The sequence below is a fragment of the Nothoprocta perdicaria genome, unplaced genomic scaffold, assembly GCF_003342845.1.
Source record: "Nothoprocta perdicaria isolate Ctin4 unplaced genomic scaffold, notPer1 scaffold_65, whole genome shotgun sequence".
NCBI classification, from domain to species: domain Eukaryota; kingdom Metazoa; phylum Chordata; class Aves; order Tinamiformes; family Tinamidae; genus Nothoprocta; species Nothoprocta perdicaria.
In genome coordinates, this window is record NW_020455921.1 from 2,740,399 (window position 1) to 2,760,499 (window position 20,101).

The following is a 20,101-nucleotide window of genomic DNA, read 5'->3' on the forward strand; positions in this document are numbered from 1 at the left end:
CCCGGCCTGTGCCCCCCTCGCCGCCCCGCAGCCCGGTGCATGTGCGGCAACAACATGTCCGCGCCGCTGCCCGCCATCGTCCCGGCCGCGCGGAAGGCGACGGCTGCCGTGAGTCCGGCTCTGCCGCCGCGGCCTCGGCCAGGGCGCTGCCTTCCCGCGGCGCCGCGCCGGGGAGGCCGCGGGGAGGCCCCGCGCCGCTCGTGCCGCCGGTGGAGCGGGCGAGCGGGGCTTCGTCGTGCGCGGCGCGGCGCGGCGGGGCCCGTGGGCCTGAGCGCGCGGCGCTAACGTGTCTTGTGCTCCCCCTTTCAGGTCATCTTCCTTCATGGATTGGGAGATACTGGGTGTGTATCCTGCGTGGTGAACGTGTCTGCGTAGCTCTGGGTATAGTTACCGACAAAAGGCTGCACGGTTTATCCGTGCGAGCCGCTGGAAGTGGCAGCTCCTTTTTGTGTGCCCCTTTGCCTCCTTGGCTGCGGAGGCAGGACACAGAGCCAGGAAAAAAAAATCGATAAATTTAGGAATCACAGTGATGACAGTTTAATATTTCCTGGCATGGAGCTTTTGAATCCCCAAAAAGGTTTTTTGTGCCTCTTTTTGATTGTTTGCATAAGCTGATCAGAATGTGGTCTTTATTCTCTTGAWCCGAGATCAGTGCCCAAGGACTTGTTGAATTCAGATCTTGCTTTCCTGAGAGCAGATTCCTGGTTATTCTGTGCTTATCTAATTTTAAAGTTATTTTTACTGCAGTTGTGGCTTGCCATGTTGCTGGTAAGTGGGTGGCATATTCGTCATTAGACAACACTTAAGTCAGCCTGTTTCTTTTTAAAGAATSTAAACAAACTTCTGGATATTCACCTAGATTATACTGATTTTGCTCTGTGAGATACAGTCTTCAGACTCTTAAATAGCAGAACAAATTATGAAAAACTGGAGTCTGTTTTCCTTGTTATGATAACCTTGTTATTTCCAGTTTGGAATGCAAACGGGAAGAGTAGGGAAATGCTGGAAAGGGCTGCACATACGCAAACACGCAGGCTCTGTAGTTGTACTGGAGTGTCCCAGTTGGAAGTTTCTGTGTGGCAAAACATGAGCARACGTTCAGTCCTATTGCTTTGGTATTAGACTGTCTTGAAACAACTTTTTGTTAGAAATCTTTAAAGGAAGCAACAGCTGGGTACTAAAAAGGGCTGTCGCGAGTGCTTTGTGCTTCATGCTCCAATCCAGTCACAATTTATATAATATATTTTAGAGTTTCATTTCATAGAACTTTCATGTTGCTTCTGTATTGAAAGTTGTGATGTTTAGGAAACGATCYTTTTTTTGAGGACTCAGAGTTAAGTTGACTGTCCAGGTTATGGAAGTTTAAAGGTACGTTAGAAACAGTTAAATCCATGTGTTTGGCCCTGTTCTGCAAGGGGAGATGTTTGCTCTCATTTGTTCTTGCTGTTGGCTGTTGACTCATCGCCTTGTTTGAATTGTTACTCCTGCTTCCTGMTGGTGGGATGCATCCGAGGCAGCAGTGCTTATTCCCTGCATCTTGACAGCAAATATTTACCATATGACTAGAGTCTTTTGCTGTGCTTTGCTTGTCTGCAAARAAAAGCTACAAAAACTCGCTCTATTGCAGGCCTCATACACGTCTTGTATATCTATTTAGTCACAACGTTAATGTGTGATCCGTGGCTTGCAAATGTACTAAGCGTAGTGGAATATATGTGTTAACAAGTTATAAGATCTCTGCAAAAATATGGTAGCTGCATTTGTCATTTGTTCTTCTTGCCTCTAGCTAAAACGAACATACTTTTTTTTTTTTTTTTTTCCCCTCCAAGAAAAAGTGATAGTAGTGACGCTAAAAGGAATTATCTGAAGAAATTAGAAATCTCATAGCTTTTCAGTAGAAATCAATCTATTTCATGTGATTGTTTACACTGGTAACTACCAATTGTAGTTTTCACTGCGAGATGTGTGTAACCTCTTGTCAGGGTAGGTGGCTTTTGTCTTTGAAGTCCTCTATAAAAAGCACTTAAAAGGTAGAATGTGCTTGTCCAAGTGTGCACAAAAGGTGCATCACGGATAATTGTTCTAAAAAGTTGGCCTAAATGTGTGTGTAATACTGCATCATAAATTTGGCAAATTAATCTTTACACTTGACTAAAACAGTCCCAGAATCCTACGTAGCTAGTTTTTCATCATCACATTTTTTCTTATTTGACCGTTTGTATTGAGCAATAAAATTACCATTTGGTAATTATCACTCAAGATTGCCACTTATAAATAGCATATATGTAAGTATTGGTAGGAAGTAGGTTGAGATATACAGCTGCAGTTTCAACTGACTGTGCTTTCTGGGTGCTTGAAACCTATTTAACTTTTTTATGGTGATACTAAGTTTAAAGCATGCATGGGATTATGGCTTGTCCGTTGTTGTTTTGATTAGGTCAGCTATGTCATCTGATGAATTTATTACAGATGTTTTATATTTAAAATCAGTATTTCATCCTGTATTTTGTGGAAAGCAAAGTGCAGGTACAGACCGTAGTTCTGCAGTGATTCAGATTTGGGTCCAGTTCAGTTTAAGCCAAGATGAGTTCTGGAGTGGGTCTTTCAGAGCCTGTTATTTAACCAGGATTCTAATTTTTTGGGGGCTTGTAGGAGGCGTAATTGCTCCTTTRCTTTGCAGCCCTAGATTTGTTCCATGTGTTCATACAGAATCAGCTTGTATGTGCCTAGGAAGAGGAAGTGAGATTCAGGGCTGCCTCCACCTGAGAGCATTTGAGCTCAGCCAGAGCCACTAGGTCTGATGGATCTAGTCTGAACCTAAGTGGCAGCTTGCTGCTCTCCCAGATCCAGGAACGTGTTGCAAAGCAGAGTTGGCTGTGAAAGAGGCTGGCTCAGTTCTTCAAGGGGTCTCTTACCAGAGCAGAGTCTGGAACCTGTATTCAGGTGTTGCAGCACCCGAGCTGATAAACTCTGTCTAACGAGAGCAGGCTTTGTGCAGTGCTGAAGTGCTGTTTCCGCAGCCAGGCCACAGCTGTGATCTCCAAATCAGATAAACGTATGTCTGGCTATATATGTGCAGCAAATACTCAGCAAGAGAATGGACCTTTTAAAAATAGTACTGTATTTAAAGTATGTTGGACTTGTTACAGCCTTGCTTTTTAGAAGTGTTTTTGATGTTGACCTAATTCAGCCTATTTTGTACTCTGTGGGTGCAGTTGTACCAACAATGGAAATTAGAGCAAAGTCAAAAAATAGATTACATTTTATTTATTTATTTATTTATTTATTTWTTTGTTAACAGGCATGGATGGTCAGAAGCACTTGCAGGTATCAAAAGTCCTCATGTAAAATACATCTGCCCACATGCGTAAGTTTAAAATTGTAGCTGTTTTTCCTTATTAAGAGAAATATATGTTGTACTGCATGTGTTGTATATAGGTTTACTAAGGGACTTAGATGCTGAAGTCAAATGAGGTTTGGTTATCTCTAGACCTCTTYTTTGTAAAAGTTGTTTATTTCTTTTTAGGGACTGCCTTGTGGTTTACTTTTGAAATTATGCTCATATTTTGCATTTGTTATTAATTTGGCCTGAACAAAAATTTGGGAAGTCTTATGTGCAAAGGTGGTTTGTTTTGACTTTATACTTTCACTGGCTCCATTTTACCAGATACTTCATATTATTACATCAGCTTCTGRAGATTAAGATGCAATTTGCCTGTTACTTACGGTGTATTTCAAGGCTTCTCAGGATATTCTTACTCATATTTTCAATATGAATAAGCAAATACTGCAACTTGAGCTTTTTGTGCAATTTGAGAAGTGAAATAATTGTGAGCAGCTCATGATTCAGTAAACGAAGTGTTAAAATTTATCTAATAGAAGTAATGCTAATTTCCTTTAACAAGGGATTCACATCATGTACTTCCCCAACAGGCTTGGGAGTTGTGGAGCAGGCAGCAGAAGGAGATAAGCAAGCCATGTTTTGGTGCATTACCAGCTGATTACTGGCCTGTGATTTACACATTTATTATTCATTTGTTTATTATGACATGGCAAATTGCTGAGCTCTTTGAGAAAAGATTTTAGCAATCTCCTTTGCCTGCGATTTGTTTTTGCTTGTGAGAGACAGAAGCCTGTCTTGCGCCACCAAACTTCTTTCCTCTGTGTCGGCAGACTAAACTCTGTCAGATCTGATCCTGGCACRGTCTAGCAGAGCTGCCTCGGTAGGTCTGTGAGGTGACATGTGGCAGCTTGGGGTAGGAGTGAGCCCTGCAGGAGGGACAGGCTTGGCTTAAGCAGGCCATGACGCTGGGGAAGCTCTGGGGTGTGTGACCCCATTCCTTTCRGGAAGTGGCACTTTGGTGGAGCCTTAGGCCACTGTTCCTTATGGTGATGTTACCCTCAAATATATATGCTTGCTATTGGAGCTTGCTATAGGACATAGCAAGTTGATCAACATACTAGTCATAAATGACTAAGTGGGATAAGATGTGTGCGTTAAATGTGTATATATATGTTTATGCACATAAAAATATTTAAAACATTTCCTATATTATATAAAATAAGTATGAATTATATTTAATTGTGTAATATCACTATAATTTAAATAAATTGATAGTAACTGGCTCATTACCACTTTGTTTGCTTTCCATCATGAGTGGTAAGTTAGCCCTGAATGATAATGTGTTTGGGGTGACAGGTTTCAAGAGATACTTCTTGAAGAGATGCTAATTGAGAGATGATGTTAATTATTATTTAAAAGTAAGATAAAATATGGGGTATGTAATTGCGCTGTTAAATTCCAATGTGTAGAGTATGTCAATGTTATTCATTCTCATTTCCAGGCCAGTTATGCCAGTTTCTTTAAACAGGAACATGGCTATGCCATCATGGTGAGTACTTCTTCAACTGAAAATTTTTCTATCCAGAAGCCACTCACTGTTTGAACTTATTGTTCTTAATTAAAAATATGGTAGATGTTAGTGGTCTTAAATCAGTCTTCATGTTCAATCTTTTTATTTACCTGTGTTTGCTTTTCTTATGCTTCTTCAAACAGTATTTTAATTTTGTGCATACAACTCTTAATTAAAAATTGCTGCTGATGCAAGTAATTTGAAACAGGTAATCAAAATGGAGCTGCTTAACCTGCAGTAAATTACAGAAGAGAGCATTTTTGCATCTGCAACTATCTGCACTATGCCTAGAGTTTCATTCATGTTCACACATTGTCCCCTATTATTTTGTAAACTGAGCGATGGGTGCTGTGTAGTATGTCAACTAACAACCATTGTTATCTGGCAAATATCTCTGTTTTGTTGTTTGTGTTTTAAGGTGCTCTGAAAAGTAAAGCTTTTGTTCATATTTTATAAGGTTTGATATTAGTGGACTTTCTCCAGATTCACAGGAAGATGAAGCAGGAATCAAGCAGGCAGCAGAGAATGGTATGACCATAAATGCTTTAGTATCTTCAAAAATACTTCATTGTGCTTCTCAAAAGGGATTATCAGTCTGAAAGAGTTCATCRATTTTCAAAGACAAAATTAATAGGCAAAGGTGCATGTATTGCATTGTCACTAATCCAAGGTTAGCCAAGTGCCGTGTCGTTAGTTAAAAAGAAGCGTCAATAGTTCATCAGTGTAAGCACTCCTGATTCTCAAATGTGCTGATTACTTTTTTTTTTTTTTTTTTTTTTTTTTTTTTTTTTAAACTGGGAATTCTGTGGAATATTTACACATTTTCCCCTTTGGAAGTGGTATAATTAGCCTAGGAACAGGGTTGATCAGTCTCTCTGCTCTCCTATGTTTTTTTGTTTGTTTGTTTGTTTGCTTTCTTTTTTTGGGAACAGAATGCGTTTTAATTACTGCCCTTCATTTATGTTGCAGTTAAAGCACTGATAGATCAAGAAGTAAAAAGTGGAATTCCTTCTCATAGAATTATCCTGGGAGGCTTTTCTCAGGTAAGGTATGCTTGGAAAGAATTGTATATATTTCTAGGGAAATAACCTATAGCTTTTCTAGTGCAGGAAATCCTAACCCTTCAACTGAAATGAGGTTAAAATTTCAGATTTTAAGATGTTGAATTCCTTCTCAGTTAAACTAAGTCATTTAGATTATGAAAATAATTGCTATTCACCGAAAACCTACATCTGGAAAAATGGCTGGTAAAATGAATACTATATTTAAAGTCTTCAAGCACTATGATTTCTGTAACTTTGCTTGAAAATTGTGTTAAYAACTTTGTTTTGCAAGATATTTGGTAGTCTAAATTTATTTGAGAACTCTTTTCTGCTCTCAAACTTGTACAATAACTGTTGCAGGTAGATTAACCAGTCACTAGTTTGTGTTAAGGTATTAAAATAATAAAGCAGAGGTGATACTGACATGAGTGATAGTGTTTTATTCCCTGTTTAATTTTCAGTTGCTAGTTACGGTTTTATTTTACTGGTGAATTGATCACACTGATTTGAAGAAAAAAAAGTAAAATAAATATTTTATGGCAATATTGATTATAATGTTAGTTTGARGGAAGAAACACAAGAAGTCCTCCAAAGGAGAAAACAGATCTTGAAATTGACATTAAAATGGAACCTTATCTTCAGGATTATAACAAGTTCATCTTTCTTTCTTAGGGAGGTGCTCTGTCATTGTACACAGCACTTACAACACAGCAAAAATTGGCAGGTGTTGTAGCGCTCAGCTGCTGGCTTCCTTTACGGGCTTCTTTTTCTCAGGTATTTATGCTTCTTTTCTGAGCTCTTTCTTGAAGATCCTCTCATGTGCAGGAATTGGGGAATGTTGCTGAATGTAGTGACCCTCATTGAGTAACTCGGAGGTTTTAAAAATAGGACTACGTCTATTTAAAAGTTTTCTAGGAAACATAGAGGATCAAGTAAATGTTCCATGAAGATCTTCTTTTAATTGATTTATTTATTTTTACTTTGCTACTTGTTCTGTCTGCAATATACTGTCTTATTAGAGAATAAGTTGAGGAAAACAAAGTGTTAAGTGCTATACTTGTCCAGAAATTGTGCTTTTGGGGATCTATTTTGAAATCAGTACCAAATTTCTGTAAGTTGCAGTTTGTAATGCGTACAGCACTGGCTACATGAGGAACTTGCAAACTATTCACTGTGTGGTTTTATTTTTTCCTATATAATGCAGTTGACCTCATCACACGACAGTGCRCACTTCCCACAGCATCATTTCATCTGCAGTATGGTAGCCTTATGTACCCATGTACTTTTCCTCCCCTCAGTGACTGTCTCTTCTTTCTTTCTTTTTACTTCCCCTTTTGACAGGGCCCTATCAGTGGAGTCAACAGGGAGATCCCTGTTCTTCAGTGCCATGGGGACTGTGACCCATTGGTTCCTTTAATGTTTGGTTCTCTTACTGTTGAGAAGCTGAAGAGTTTGATAAATCCAGCCAACGTAACCTTCAGGACTTACTCCGGCATGATGCATAGCTCGTGTATTGAGGTAGTTTTCTGACTTTACAATTAACTTTTAAATTGGTCTTTTTCTCTCTTTTTTTTCCTCCCTAAAAAATGAATATGTGGAACTTGCAGGTTTTGTTACAGCTTTTTAATAACAAGTATTTGATATTAGTGACTTGTGTCATTGAATAACTGAATACTTTTCTGAAAAATCCTCCGGGGCAAAAATTAATATATGCAGTGGTAACTACTAGCAAGTTGTTTCTTTGTTCCTTAAAATAATTCTTTTATTTCTTCTTTTTGTCAGAATATTTTTCAAGCCAAAATTATCATGGAATTGGAAGGCAGGTTGAATTCTCACAGCATAAATACAATGTGGCATTTTGGGGAGAGGAGTCTGGCTAGTTTACTGAATGTGTTTGAAAGGAAATGTCAAAAGAATGGGAGAGGGTGATTACTTAAAAGCGACATCTTCAAACTGATTTTTGGTCTAATTCTGCAAGCAGCTGTGCTGATATAAGGATGGCTGGCTGCTGCCAGAAACAGATAGGTTTGTTCCGTGTCTTGTGTGTGATCTTGTGGCCCCCTATTCCTTCTTGTCCTAGTCCTGGAGCTGATCTGAAATTTCTTTTAACTATGACAACTTGCTAAAAGGGCAAAAGCTGCTAGCGAAAGCTTCTGCTTCTTTGGGGCCATCTATGCAGTTTTACTGAACTAAGATAGTAGTAGAACTGAGTTGTCACACAGCTATATTAATAATAGATGTGCTGTATTTCTTGCAACATTGTCTTAGTACTAGGTGATAGGTAGAAATCTTGCCTAATTTGCACTTTTCAGAGTCATGACTTGAGGTGTTTTCTAAGCCTGTCTAAATTGCCACCATCATAGAAAGACTTGTACCTGTCAAGGGTTCTGATGAAGGAACTGATCTAGCTATAAAATACGTGTGTGTGTGTGTGTGTGTGTGTGTGTGTGTGTATTTTAATACGTGTGTGTGTGTACCTGTTTTCCCAATCCAGTGGTAGAGAGAGGGAGGAGATTTATCTGTGCTTTTCTTTTCTTATGTTTCAGCCTCCTTTAAGTGATTTGCCTTGACTTTTTGGCTGCAAAGTGATAGCCTATCAAGTAACTAATTAAACAATGTTTGTGGCACAGCTGCTTGTTACAGCTAACAAGCTGAACGATTAGTGTAGCTGAATATAATGTAGTGCGGAGCGTTGAATAACATATGCCTTTATTTTTGAACAGGAAATGATGGATGTAAAACAGTTCATAGACAAGCATCTACCTCCCATAGACTGAATTGATGTGCGAGAGGCCTTCTGTACAAATACACCAGCAGCAACTGTGGTAGAGTGTTAATCTTTTCACATGCCTGATAGGATGCGTTACTTCTACACCTGCAGTGTTACTACTGTGTTGCAAATTTATACTTACGACAAGACTGAAAAATCATACATGTACAAGAAATGATTATAACTAAAAAGATTATCACCCACTGATCAGACTGTAAGAATGAGGCAGCTGGGTAACCATGCCAGAATGTAATCTGCACCTGCCATTTTAAGATATGACTGATTTTTTGATTGTGGAATTTTAAAGTATTTGTATAAGCAATTAAGGGCTCAATTWGAGTGAGCAACATAAATGTGACCGTTTGGTATACTTGAGATAGGATCTTAATCATCACTGAAAATACATTAAAACGTTTTGTTTAACTGATAGATGTGTAAACTACACAGTATGTTCCGGTCAGCATATGATGGTAGAATGAATGTTATTGAGGACAAAGCTTTAAGTATTAAATGTTAATCCTTGCTCCAGGTAAGGAAGGTAGCTCTCTTCCAGGAATGAATGTAACTCAACGAAAGTACTTCCTGTATTTAAACCACCCTTATTTGTAACTGCTTTCATACAGGAAGGTACAGTGGAAATCTAAAGGGACTCATTCTGTCTTAGACTATCATACATCACTGCTTTTTTTTTGACATTTGTTTTTAGATTACCATAAAATAATGTCAGATTTTGATTTAGAACAGAATTCTGAAGAACTGTATAGAATTAATTTGAGTTTCATTAAAAAAAAAATCTTGTTTTCAAATTGGATATTCATCTTGTGCTTCAGTCATTGTACTTTTTATTTGTCTAGAAATGTTAATGATGTATTTTGCATGAACAATTCCAGCATACAATTTTGATTTTTTTTTGTCTCCTTTGTAGTAACCAAATGAAAATAGTGGCACTCTGCAGTTTTGCATTGTTGAAGTCTACTCTGCAACACAGGCACTGGCTAATCTTAAATCGTCAGTACTATAATGGAAATATGAGTGGAAGTGAGATAACTTAATCTTAAAATTGATAMCTTCTAATGCTTTTATTGTATGCCCAGCTTTTTTTTTTTGAAAAAGAATGTGAAATTTTATTTTCAAATGTATCATTCTGCATTTACCTAGATCAGTTTAGCAGAGCATTATGAAGACCAGCTATGAAAAAAAAYTAAATGATTCAGAATATCTTTTATTTCAGAAGCCTAAAATTCTGTAGCACAGTGTGSTGCAGAATTTGATGAGTCCTGCCCAGCAGCCTTTTGCAGTTGAAGCCTTAATGCACTTTCTGGAAACAGCTCTTCAGAAGAGTTAAGAGGCAGCACTAGGAGTGTTTAAAAAATTACATTATAGTATCTACTACATACTATGCTATATGACCAAATGCTCTATACAGAAATGTTTGCAAGCAGAGAGTGTTAATGTTTTGGTTGTGTCTGTCGGCAGCGCTGTTTTTCGTATCTGTGTATAAAGTTCTTATTCTTGTCCCACTTAATCAGATGATCCTCTTAAAGTGTGTATCAGCTCACACTAGAGACGTATGCCAGTACAAATACGTAAATCGGGAATTAATGCATTAATTGCATTATGTGTTAGACTTCTTTATATAGCTGCTACCAGAAATTTGAATTATTGATTCGTTTGAGTACTCAGTTTTCCTTGCTCCTCTTGGGCTGTGTTGCACTTCATCTTTAGGAAACTGTTTTTCTTTGCTAATGCATTTCRCTGGGTTATAAAATATCTCTTAACACACATAATTGAAGAGGAGTTTTTCCCAAATGGCACTGAAACACTTTCAGACATTGTTTCCCTCTGGATGAAGGAGTATTCTATTAGCTTTCCCTCAGTCACACTTCTTTTTATGTTTGCCAGTTTGTCTTTCAGTAATTTATTTAACAAAGGAAACCACAGTATTCTCATTGTAGTTGTGCCAAAATTATGTTGAGAAAACAGTATCTCCCAGCTGTAGTCATTCCCAAATTTCATTAGCCAATCTTGTAATCCTGCTGACTTGCAAATTTGGTAAGCAAACTCCATGTTATTTCCCCTAGCTTTTAGCTTGATCTCCATTCCTCTGTTGTCTTCATTATTCCTGGAATATTGGCATATATTCAAAGGTTTGCACATGCTTGTGATTTTTTTTCTTATTATCTAGCCTTTGGAAATTCTCTGATATTTCTTTTCAGATTCTAATTCAGTATCTGTGTTTGTTCATTTCACAAACATGTTCTTTCTTCTGTTGGAATTAATCAAAAACTATTTCTAAGATGTTAAAATGAGACCAGCTCCAGCTTTATTCTTAGTAGTTCTTAGTATTTGTAGTGCTAGCTTCGTTAAYACTTGCTGTTTGCATTCTGTTCAGAGCTTATGGCCTCTTTCTAGAACTTACACGTTTTTATTCAAGTCACCTTCAGCTGTTGTCTCTGATCTTTTCAAACATTCTTCTAGAAGGGAGTGCTTTGTGTGCTAAGTATAATAGTATGCTTAATAATAAGCATAATAATATGCTCAGCATAATAAGATTATTTTTTATACTGTTGTGTGGCTGCTTGCTCCATCTACAAAGAGCTGTGTTGCCAATATAAATGTAAGTAAATGTCTTGACTCGTTCTGAACTTGCCTGTTCTAGGAAGAAATCTTCCTCTCAATTTTTATTTTCGCAGAGGAAGATGAGTATATTGTAATTGGGGTTGCTAAAGAACCCCAACGCTGGAAGAAGCTTCAAAGATCAATTTGAAGCCTGCAGTTTCTCCTCCCGTAGTACAGCCATGAGACTCCCGGGTCTCTCGAGCTCCTGCCTTTCGCAAAGTCACAGCTAATTGGAAACCTCAGTGTATGATTCTGTTGTCAAAGTTCAATTCCTGATGTGATTTGTTGCTGGGATTTTTGTCATAACTGGCATGTATTTTAGGCTAATAGTTCGGCCTCTTAGTAGAACAAAAGAAAAAGGTGGGGGGAGGGGAAAGGGAAGTGTCGGACTGTTCAGTCCTCGTAACCTAAAATTTGAACCTATCCAATAATGAACAATATACTTGTAATGTTTAAAACTTTGCCAAAAGAGAGAGAATACCTATCAAGTCTGTGAAAACGTTACTGTGAACACATGCTTTGTTTGCAGACCACTTTATTTCAATGGGTATACAACTCCTTAATACTACACTTTAAATTCAAATTGATTCCTAAATTTAACTGTAGTTTTGTGTAGACAAATGTCTGAGTTCTTTTTGGAATTCTGCCTATCTATTAAATACAGATAAAATTATTATGTATTGTAGGCTGAATCCTCTAGGTGTTCTTGAGGTAAAACTATTTTGGGGTCTCTGTTGAGGTCTGTATGTTTTGGTCTTTGCCTCTTACCTTGTATAATTACAACACAGTAGATTGCTACAAAGCACTGCACACTGCAACTGGTATTAGAAAAGTTAATTAAAACGTGTTCTTTGTAATGGAGTATATTGAACTTCATTAAATTTTTTTTGGATGTATCTTTTATGTAGAGGTGCTATTTGGCATGTTAATGGATATGATCATGAACATACTGTGTAAGATGTTAATGAAGCCATATTTTAAAGGCCTAGGTCTCATAAATTTTATAAAGAAATACTGAAAACTTTCTCTTTGTGTTATGAAGTACATGCAATTTATACTTAACTACACCTTAAAGCTGTAATTTACTTAGTTTGCTCATTTTGTTTGACAAGAAAACTGAACTTTTGTTGAAGCTATTTCTGAAGGGGAAAATGTGAAATCTTTCAGTTTCTATCATTGTGAAATAAATTTTGATCACTGTTTGAGAAAGTGCTAAAGACTTTTTTCATGTTTACCTGAAAGAAGCTTGGATTTTACGTGCTCTGTAAGGATTTAGAAACTTCTTGAAATGTTTCATTACAGTGCATAGTAGAATGTTAGTCTAATAATGTGACTAAAAAAATCAGCTATTTTCTTAAACTTTTTCCTGTTTCRTACATAAATATCTCCAGTTAACAATTATGAATACAAAAGATGAAAATAACTTAGGACTTTTTGAAATGTACTTAAAAATGTATTGCAGACACCAGAATTTGAAAATGATAGTTTGGTCTCAGTCCAAGTCATATATCTATAACCTGCAGCTAGTCCCRGGAAATTAAAAACAAAATTCTTGATCATCAGATCAAGATACAATCTAGAATATTTTAAAGAAWATGTTTCAGTTAAGAGGAAATTTGTGTCAGGTCCTTGAATATAGCTGTGCTTGGACTACTCTTAGCACCCACTGCACTGTCCCATGACTTACAAGCTTATCATCTTTCTCATTCAGCCTGGCTTAACCTGTGTGTCTGTCAGAACAGAAGTTATTTTACTTAGGGCTCAGATGAGGAGGAGTAATGAGAGTAATACCTGGTTATGTAGAACCTCTTGGAATGTCTTGAATTTTTTTTTTTGTTTTTTGTTTTTTTTTGTTTATAGTTGTACTAGCATTTAATTAGAGGAGCTTCTTTCATACAGAATGTCAGTTATGAAAATGCAGGATTTCAGTTTTATCTGGTAAGGGTTCATACATTTTGTGTGTTGTTCTTTGCCCCCCGCTCTTCTCCCTATTAATTTCTYGTTATGCTATATCGTAACAAGAGAGACTAGGAGAAGCCCACAGTATTTCATGTGTGCCTTCTCTTAAGAATCATTTGTCTGTCAAAAATCATTTGGCTGTCAAAAATTTGTGCAAGTGCCTGTGATCCAACAGGTGACAGGCTGGAGTGAGCTGGATGTTAGCTCCTTAGAGAAGCATGTGTATGKTGCTTCTTAGAAAATGTTAGAAAGATGAGGAGAATGTGTTTAAAATGGCATGTGCAGTGTGAAAATAGCATGTTATTGCTGCTTCCTGATGGACATAGGAAGCTAAACTAAGAGAAGACTGTTTAATTCCATGTGTGTGTTTTTTTTTTTTTTTATTTTCCTCCTGCTGTTCTTTACACTTTTAAAATGCCTATTTTTGAGTAGAAGAGAGCTGCAAAGCTGTTTATTTTAGAACCATCTGAAAGAGAACAACTGTGCAAGGTGCTGTGTATGTCTTTCCAGTACACAGTTGTGGTCAGGAGCAGCTAATAAACAAGCTGATTAGTACTGGCTCTGGTAATTGCGTATTGTTCTGATACTGCAGCAAGCAGCACACACAGCGTAAGCTGGGAGCTTTGTTTGATTTTAATGCAGCTGTTCTCAGAAGGCAATACGTGTTACCAGCTGGCTAATCTTTGTTTTCCCTACTGAAATACTGTTTCCAGGAGTCTTTCGGTGTTCTCTCTCCTTCCCACCCCTTTGGAAAGGAAGGAGAGAGGAGAGGAAAAAAAAAAGTAGCCTGTCTGTATGTTTGTCCAGTTCACAGGCCAGATCTCACCTATGGAGAGACCCTGTCTAGCTCCCAAATTATTTTTACTGCCAAAGGCTGCAACTGTTACTCTGTGTGTACTGAGCACAGTCATGTAGAAGTGCCTTAAAAATACCTGTCTCGATTTGGCTTCACAAAGAATTACCTCTTCAAATGCCATTTCACAGAAAATGCCCATCTTGCCCTTTTTTTTTTTTTTTTTTTTTTCTCTTTGAAAGCATACATTTTTGTAGCCTTTTTTCTAAGGTTTACATATTTTAGTCCTCTGTTGTGCAACTGAAGATTATCTGCAGCATTTAGGGCTAACCGATTTTGGAAGTGTTTTTAAGCACCTGCCTGACTTTTAGTGGGCAATAATCTTCAAACAGTTTTCGCACCGCTTTCATGTACGATTTTCCTGAAGTAAACACTTTTGTTTTCCTTAAGAGAAAATGGCTGAATGATGTTATTTATGGATTTATATATTTTGACAGACTTTTTAAATGCAGCACACTGCTTGAACGTATGCAAGATTTCGGCTGGTTTGACAGCTTGGAAGCGCTAGTGTAACATCCCAGTGTGGTATTTGGTTAATGAGATAGACTGAAATTGCACCTGAGAACTCCTCTGTGTTGCCCAAATGAAATGTTATTTAATTTTTTAGGGATTTGCTTTTAACGTCTCGAGGGAGGAGGTAATTTTCCCCTCGCCCCAGGTTGCCAGACGAGGGGCCCTCGCGTGCACGTGTCCGCAGGGGCCCGGCGGAGGGCGAGGCAGGCGCGACCGTTAAACGGCCGCTGGCCGCCCCGCGCATGCTCTCGGCGTGCCGCAGCGCTGCCTGGCTCCYGCGGCCGGCGCTCGACGCGCGCTGCCTGGCGCCGCGCGGCCTGCTGGGTGGCGCGGCGCGGCGCGTTGCGGCGCGGCTCCGTCTCGGCGCTCCGCTCGGCCCGGCCCGGCCGCCGCGCGCGGCCGCCCGCGCCCCGCAGCCATGACCACGGAGGACGAGATCATCCGCATCGCCAAGAAGATGGACAAGATGGTGCAGAAGAAGAACGCGGTGAGCGCCCCGGGCCGCGGCTCCCCTCGCCGTCGCTGGCCCCGAGGCGGCCTCTCTCCTTCGCCCCGGGCCGCGCTGCCCCCGCGGCGGGTGCGGGGGGTTCCCCCTCCGCGGGCCCGGCCGGGCCCTCCGCCGGCCGCCGCGGCTCCCTCGTCCCTCCCGCCCGCCCAGCGGCCGCCGCGGCCGCCGCCCCCCCGGCGGGGGAGGGCGGGGGGGCGTCGCGCGCCCGACCCAACGGCCCCCAACGGTCCCCAACGGTCCCGCCCGCGGCCTCCCTCCTTCGCTCCCGGGGAGCTGCGTGCGGGCCGGTTTGGGGCAGGCCCGCTGCACGGCTCGGGGAGAATGCACCGGCGGCCACCGGCTCCTTTAGATACTTCAGATTTACCTCGTATTCGCGTTTAAGTAAAGGGTGTGRATTGTAATGTGAGGTGTTTAGGCTGGAACGGATGAGGAGCCCTCATCCAGCTCTGACAGCGTGGCACGAGCTCGGTGCCGACTCGCTGCTGAAGCAGATGTGGAACGTGTGCTGCTTTTCTTTTTAAACCCGAAGCAAAGTATAAGTACCGGTTACTTGCTTAGGCAGCATGTAATGCCTACATTCTCTATGCAGAATCTATTAAAATTATTGTATATAGGAACTGCTCATTACCTGATTATAATTACATGCATTATAATTACGTGCAAAGTATCTTAAAACAGTGAACTTATTGCATTTACTATTATTTTAGCTTACTGGCACTTTATTTATTTATTTATTTATTCTTMTTAAGTTGTACGTTTTAGTTATAATGTCCCTGCAAGCTGACATTTTAATACATAAACTGATTTTTTTTTCCCATATGTTATGATAGTGCATTAAGTCTTAACCGCTGGTAGTTTAGAACTGAGCTTTGTGTCTGTTGTGTTCAGCTAGGTCAGCTGTAGTTCTGGTACCTGCCCTTCTGCCCAAGTTATTCAGGCTCATTTCAGCTCCCTTCCAAAAACTCTTTTGGGTTTCTCTGTAATGCAGGAATTTTAAGTTCTGCTCCTGCGTCTCCCTTTTTTTAGTTATTTCCATTCTTTCTACTGTTCAGTACAGAAGTACTGCCTCTCCTCCCTTCCTAATTTTARAATTGGAATAGTGGTTGTTTTCCAATCTAGAGATATGCCAAAAAGATAAAGGCATACCAGCTCTGAAATATTTAAATATAGTGATAATGAAAATGATAAAGTGCAGTCAATTCTATTTTATCTGGAAGACTTGTTCAGGAGATAGACTGCAAACAGCAACCTTGGGGTAGTAYGGCGTGGCTGCTGATAGTGGGGGGCGCCAGGGCAGGGGGGCCCTCGATACTCCAGGTGACCCTGACCTGCTGCTCGGGAGCGTGGGAGGCTCCAACGTTTGGCTGTAGTGCTTAACCGCGCCTGGGTACCTGTGTGTGGTGCCTGTAACCTGAATAACTTCCAAAGCTCTAGCGAGCAAAGTGGTCTCACTGCTGGGCTTAGTTTAGCTCCATTCTGGTCAATGATTGCTTACCTTGTCCTGTCATGTAGTTAAAATACAAGTTTAACACAATTGTGAGACCATTTTTTGAAGATGGACTTCATTGTCGCATRAAGATGAAGTAAAATTGAGAAACGCAGTTTGATGCATTGGACAATATGTATTGATATGGTATTGTATATATCGATATAATAATAAACAGAATGGAGGATGAAGTTCCTGCCAGCTTACATTCCTTTCCATGGTTTTCATCAGTATAAGCAGGGTGTTTTTTGACAGTTTCTGTGTGCTACTAGTCATTCTTCATGAAATATAAAGTGCGTTTTTGTATGGATTCTGTGCATATCCTGAATAAGAATGATTTCTTGAAGCCTATCAATAAGTATAAAGGCTGTGGTACTTCTTCACTCAGCAATTGTCAAGAAAGAGATGGGAAGAGGCGTCCTGTCCTAATCTGTCATCAGAAGAGTGTCTGCGTGGCCTGTGACAAAGTGCTCTTTGGCATTTCTTTTGATGAGTTATAAAGGCTGTCAGTGCAGACACCCATCCTGAGTCAGACTCTTGGTGTTTGCCTTGGCTAAAGGTTTAATTGTAGCTACACAGGACTAATAATTATTTCAGTTAAATGATATATATGAATTTCTTTCAAAGGACAAGACATTATGCAGTGTTGTATTTAATACGCAACTAGACACATACTTCTGCTGTCACATCGAGGTTTGTCTGCATCTTTCAAATGGATGTTATGACTCTTCAGAAAGGCTACATTTGGGTTAGAACGTATACTGYACCTTCCTATAGCTTTTGTCATATGTAAGTATACTTTTCTGCCACAAAGTTGCTGTAATGAATGGGTATGAAAGGTAAGGTTGCACACACAAAAATTTAAAAACTCAAGGACAAACAAGCTTACAGAAGGAAATTCTTCATCATTTCGTCTTATTAAAAGTTTGCTCTCCTAAGTAGAAGATAATTGTAACTGAATAGCAGTGCCACCTTCAGAAATATGCTCTTTTTATATCTTGAAGTGTTGCTTTGAAGTATGAATATAMAACATCTTTCTGGTGTTACAGTCTGATCAATTGGGAGAAGCTATGGGGAGTCATCTCCATAAATCTGTGGGGGATAGATACTGAGATYGATTTCTGCTCTCCTAAGTAGCAAGGAAAATGTAGAATTGTTACTTCCTTTCTATCTCCAAAATCTATTTCAGATACTTTTGCTTATGATAGATGAATGGTTATGCAAAATGAAATAGAGGTATAATGCAACAATTTTCAGCCAAGTGAAAATGGGGTGTTGTCTCTCTCTCTTCCTAAAAAAATTTAGAAATACTTTGCAAAAAAAATTTATAATAATGGTTTTGTAGATTTTCTTTTTAAACAAAAAATCTATTTCTTGAGAAAAGTTGGRATTGCAGGCCTTTTTGTGCAGCTTCACTGATTTTGAGGAAAAGACAGCATTTGTCTTTTAAGATAGGAGCTTGTAAAGAGCTGTTCAGCTGCTTTGAACAGAATAAATATAATTTAATTTTAAAAGCATATAATTCTTAGTATGCTTATACAAGTGATGAGAAAAGTAGAAGTTTACAAAGCATTAATGCAGAGAGTAAAACTTGGATTTTTTTTCTGATGGAAATTATAGTATTCATTTTTGGTGGCTTCTTTGCTGTCAAGTATCTTCAGAAAAGCAGTAAGGTTGTAGCACTTTTCAAAGTTTCCACAGCTGTTCCTATTCGATTGCTGCAGTTGTTTTACTTTCATGCTCTTCAGTCGCTCCGTGCTTGTTTTAYGTGCTTCATACGTGCTTTGTATTTAGTGGTTAAATTGTAGATGGTGCAGATACAATGGCAGATCATATCTAGAGATGACTGGGGAGGACTGGTGATTACTGCAAGGTGATGATCAGGTGGAGTTTGTTTCTTAACCTCTGTGGATTAAATAAGTGGGAAGATGGTGGCCTTTTCTATGCAAGGTCTTTTACCTTCGTGCTGTTGTTAAGTCGCAGGTTTGGAACCATGTTCACTCGAGATGCATCTTAACCTTACGAGGCTGCCTTCATTGCTAACCTTTATCTGCACTAAGAAGTGGAGAGTGCAGAGACTTTTTTGTTTATTTTCACGGAGGAGGTAAAATATCAAGGATGTAGAGGCTAAAAAGTAAATGAATATGAAACCTATTGCTGACATTTATGAAAACTTTTTTTCTTTTTTAAATAAGACCAGCATCTCAGTGGGAGTAGTAATGAGCACTTAAATAAATTATTACAGTAGCTTTGTAGTTAGTTTGTTACCGATAATTAGCCTAGCAGTTCAGTCTCTGAAATTAATTAATCTGGCTAGAAAACTACCACTTATGTAGCACTAGTTTTTACTTTCCTTGACATTTTAGCAGAGGAAAAGGGGGGGAATTCTGAGTAATAAACGACTGAATAATAAGCAGCGAAATTARCTCAGATGTTATAGCGCTTAGTGTGGGCTCTCTGATAAAGGTTGATGCTTGTCTGGTATGAGCCAAAAGATGTTGTTTGTCTGCTCTAAACTATATAGATCAATCTATGTATTTCATTGACTGTATTGTATTTCATTGGATACACTGAGTGTAAAGATAAGACTGGTTGAAAGTAGGACTTGAAAGCACATCTTGCTCAGCTTTTTGACTTGGCATTTACTGGTGAACCCCYGTAAAGTTTCCTTTTCTGTGGGGGAAAATAYACTTGTTTTCTAGTAAAATAGTGTAACCTGAACACAATTTTTAAACCAGTATACCTTTTAACTTTACCTCACCATCATAAATACAATGTTATTTGTAAAGGGCTGCATTATTGATGGACATAGAGCTGCTTATCTGCAGGGTATTCTTCTGATATAGGTGAGATGATTCAGAAATGAAATTTGTTGTTGCTTCTTTCTGATGTACTTGAGTGAAATACATCAAAGGCCATTTTCTAGAGCAAGTGAGGAAGTAAACTAATTCATAGTATAGATAGTAACCCCCTCTTTTTCTTCCCCCCCCGAAGGCCCTAACTCGTCTTGTATTGCATAGGACAAAGCTTTCCTTGTTTTTGAATGAATACTTTGAACTTGGAGTTTATATCTGTTAATGGTCAGAGTGTGAGAAACAGCACTTCTTGTCCTGAAATTGTTTTGTTGAAGAATTGGGAACTGATAGTTTAAATTGGGAACTTTAACTTCAGCTATGTTGTGGAAATTATGTTTGAAATATGTGATTGCTATTAARTTTACTTTTGYTCTTTTCAGGCTGGAGCACTTGATTTATTAAAGGAGCTTAAGAATATTCCCATGACRCTTGAGCTGTTGCAGGTAYGATTTTATATTGCTGGTATGTTTTTAAAATTACCTTTGCAATGATGAGAGTGAAGTATGCAAAGTCGTGTTCTTATAAGCATTATTATCATTCAGCATTATGATGAAGTAGCCAATCTTATTTCAGCTCCATTTG

General features: G+C 39.0%; 2 protein-coding genes across 2 annotated transcripts in view; both read left to right on the top strand.

Moving 5' to 3' along the window:
- Positions 1–39: 39 nt before the first annotated feature.
- LYPLA1 (lysophospholipase I) lies at positions 40–12,194 on the top strand. The gene is made up of 9 exons (XM_026050076.1): positions 40–108; positions 310–341; positions 3,302–3,367; positions 4,845–4,892; positions 5,371–5,441; positions 5,883–5,956; positions 6,629–6,730; positions 7,298–7,474; positions 8,680–12,194. Exons 1-9 carry the CDS (start codon positions 40–42, stop codon positions 8,731–8,733), a joined length of 693 nt encoding a protein of 230 aa, XP_025905861.1. The 3' UTR covers positions 8,734–12,194.
- Positions 12,195–15,076: 2,882 nt separating this feature from the next.
- The window catches only part of TCEA1 (transcription elongation factor A1), a 25,904-nt gene continuing 20,879 nt past the window's right edge, over positions 15,077–20,101 (top strand). Inside the window, exons 1-2 of the mRNA XM_026050090.1 lie at positions 15,077–15,157; positions 19,900–19,962. Coding sequence (XP_025905875.1) covers positions 15,089–15,157; positions 19,900–19,962 — 132 coding nt within the window. The 5' untranslated portion in view covers positions 15,077–15,088. The remainder of the gene's footprint in view (positions 15,158–19,899; positions 19,963–20,101) is intronic.

Excerpts from the sequence above, each read along its gene's own strand:
- LYPLA1 (XM_026050076.1), top strand. The coding sequence starts at position 40 with ATGTGCGGCAACAACATGTCCGCGCCGCTGCCCGCCATCGTCCCGGCC. Across the intron at positions 4,893-5,370 it reads AACATGGCTATGCCATCATG|GTTTGATATTAGTGGACTTT; the intron begins GTGAGTACTTCT and ends ATATTTTATAAG. Across the intron at positions 5,442-5,882 it reads CAAGCAGGCAGCAGAGAATG|TTAAAGCACTGATAGATCAA; the intron begins GTATGACCATAA and ends TTTATGTTGCAG.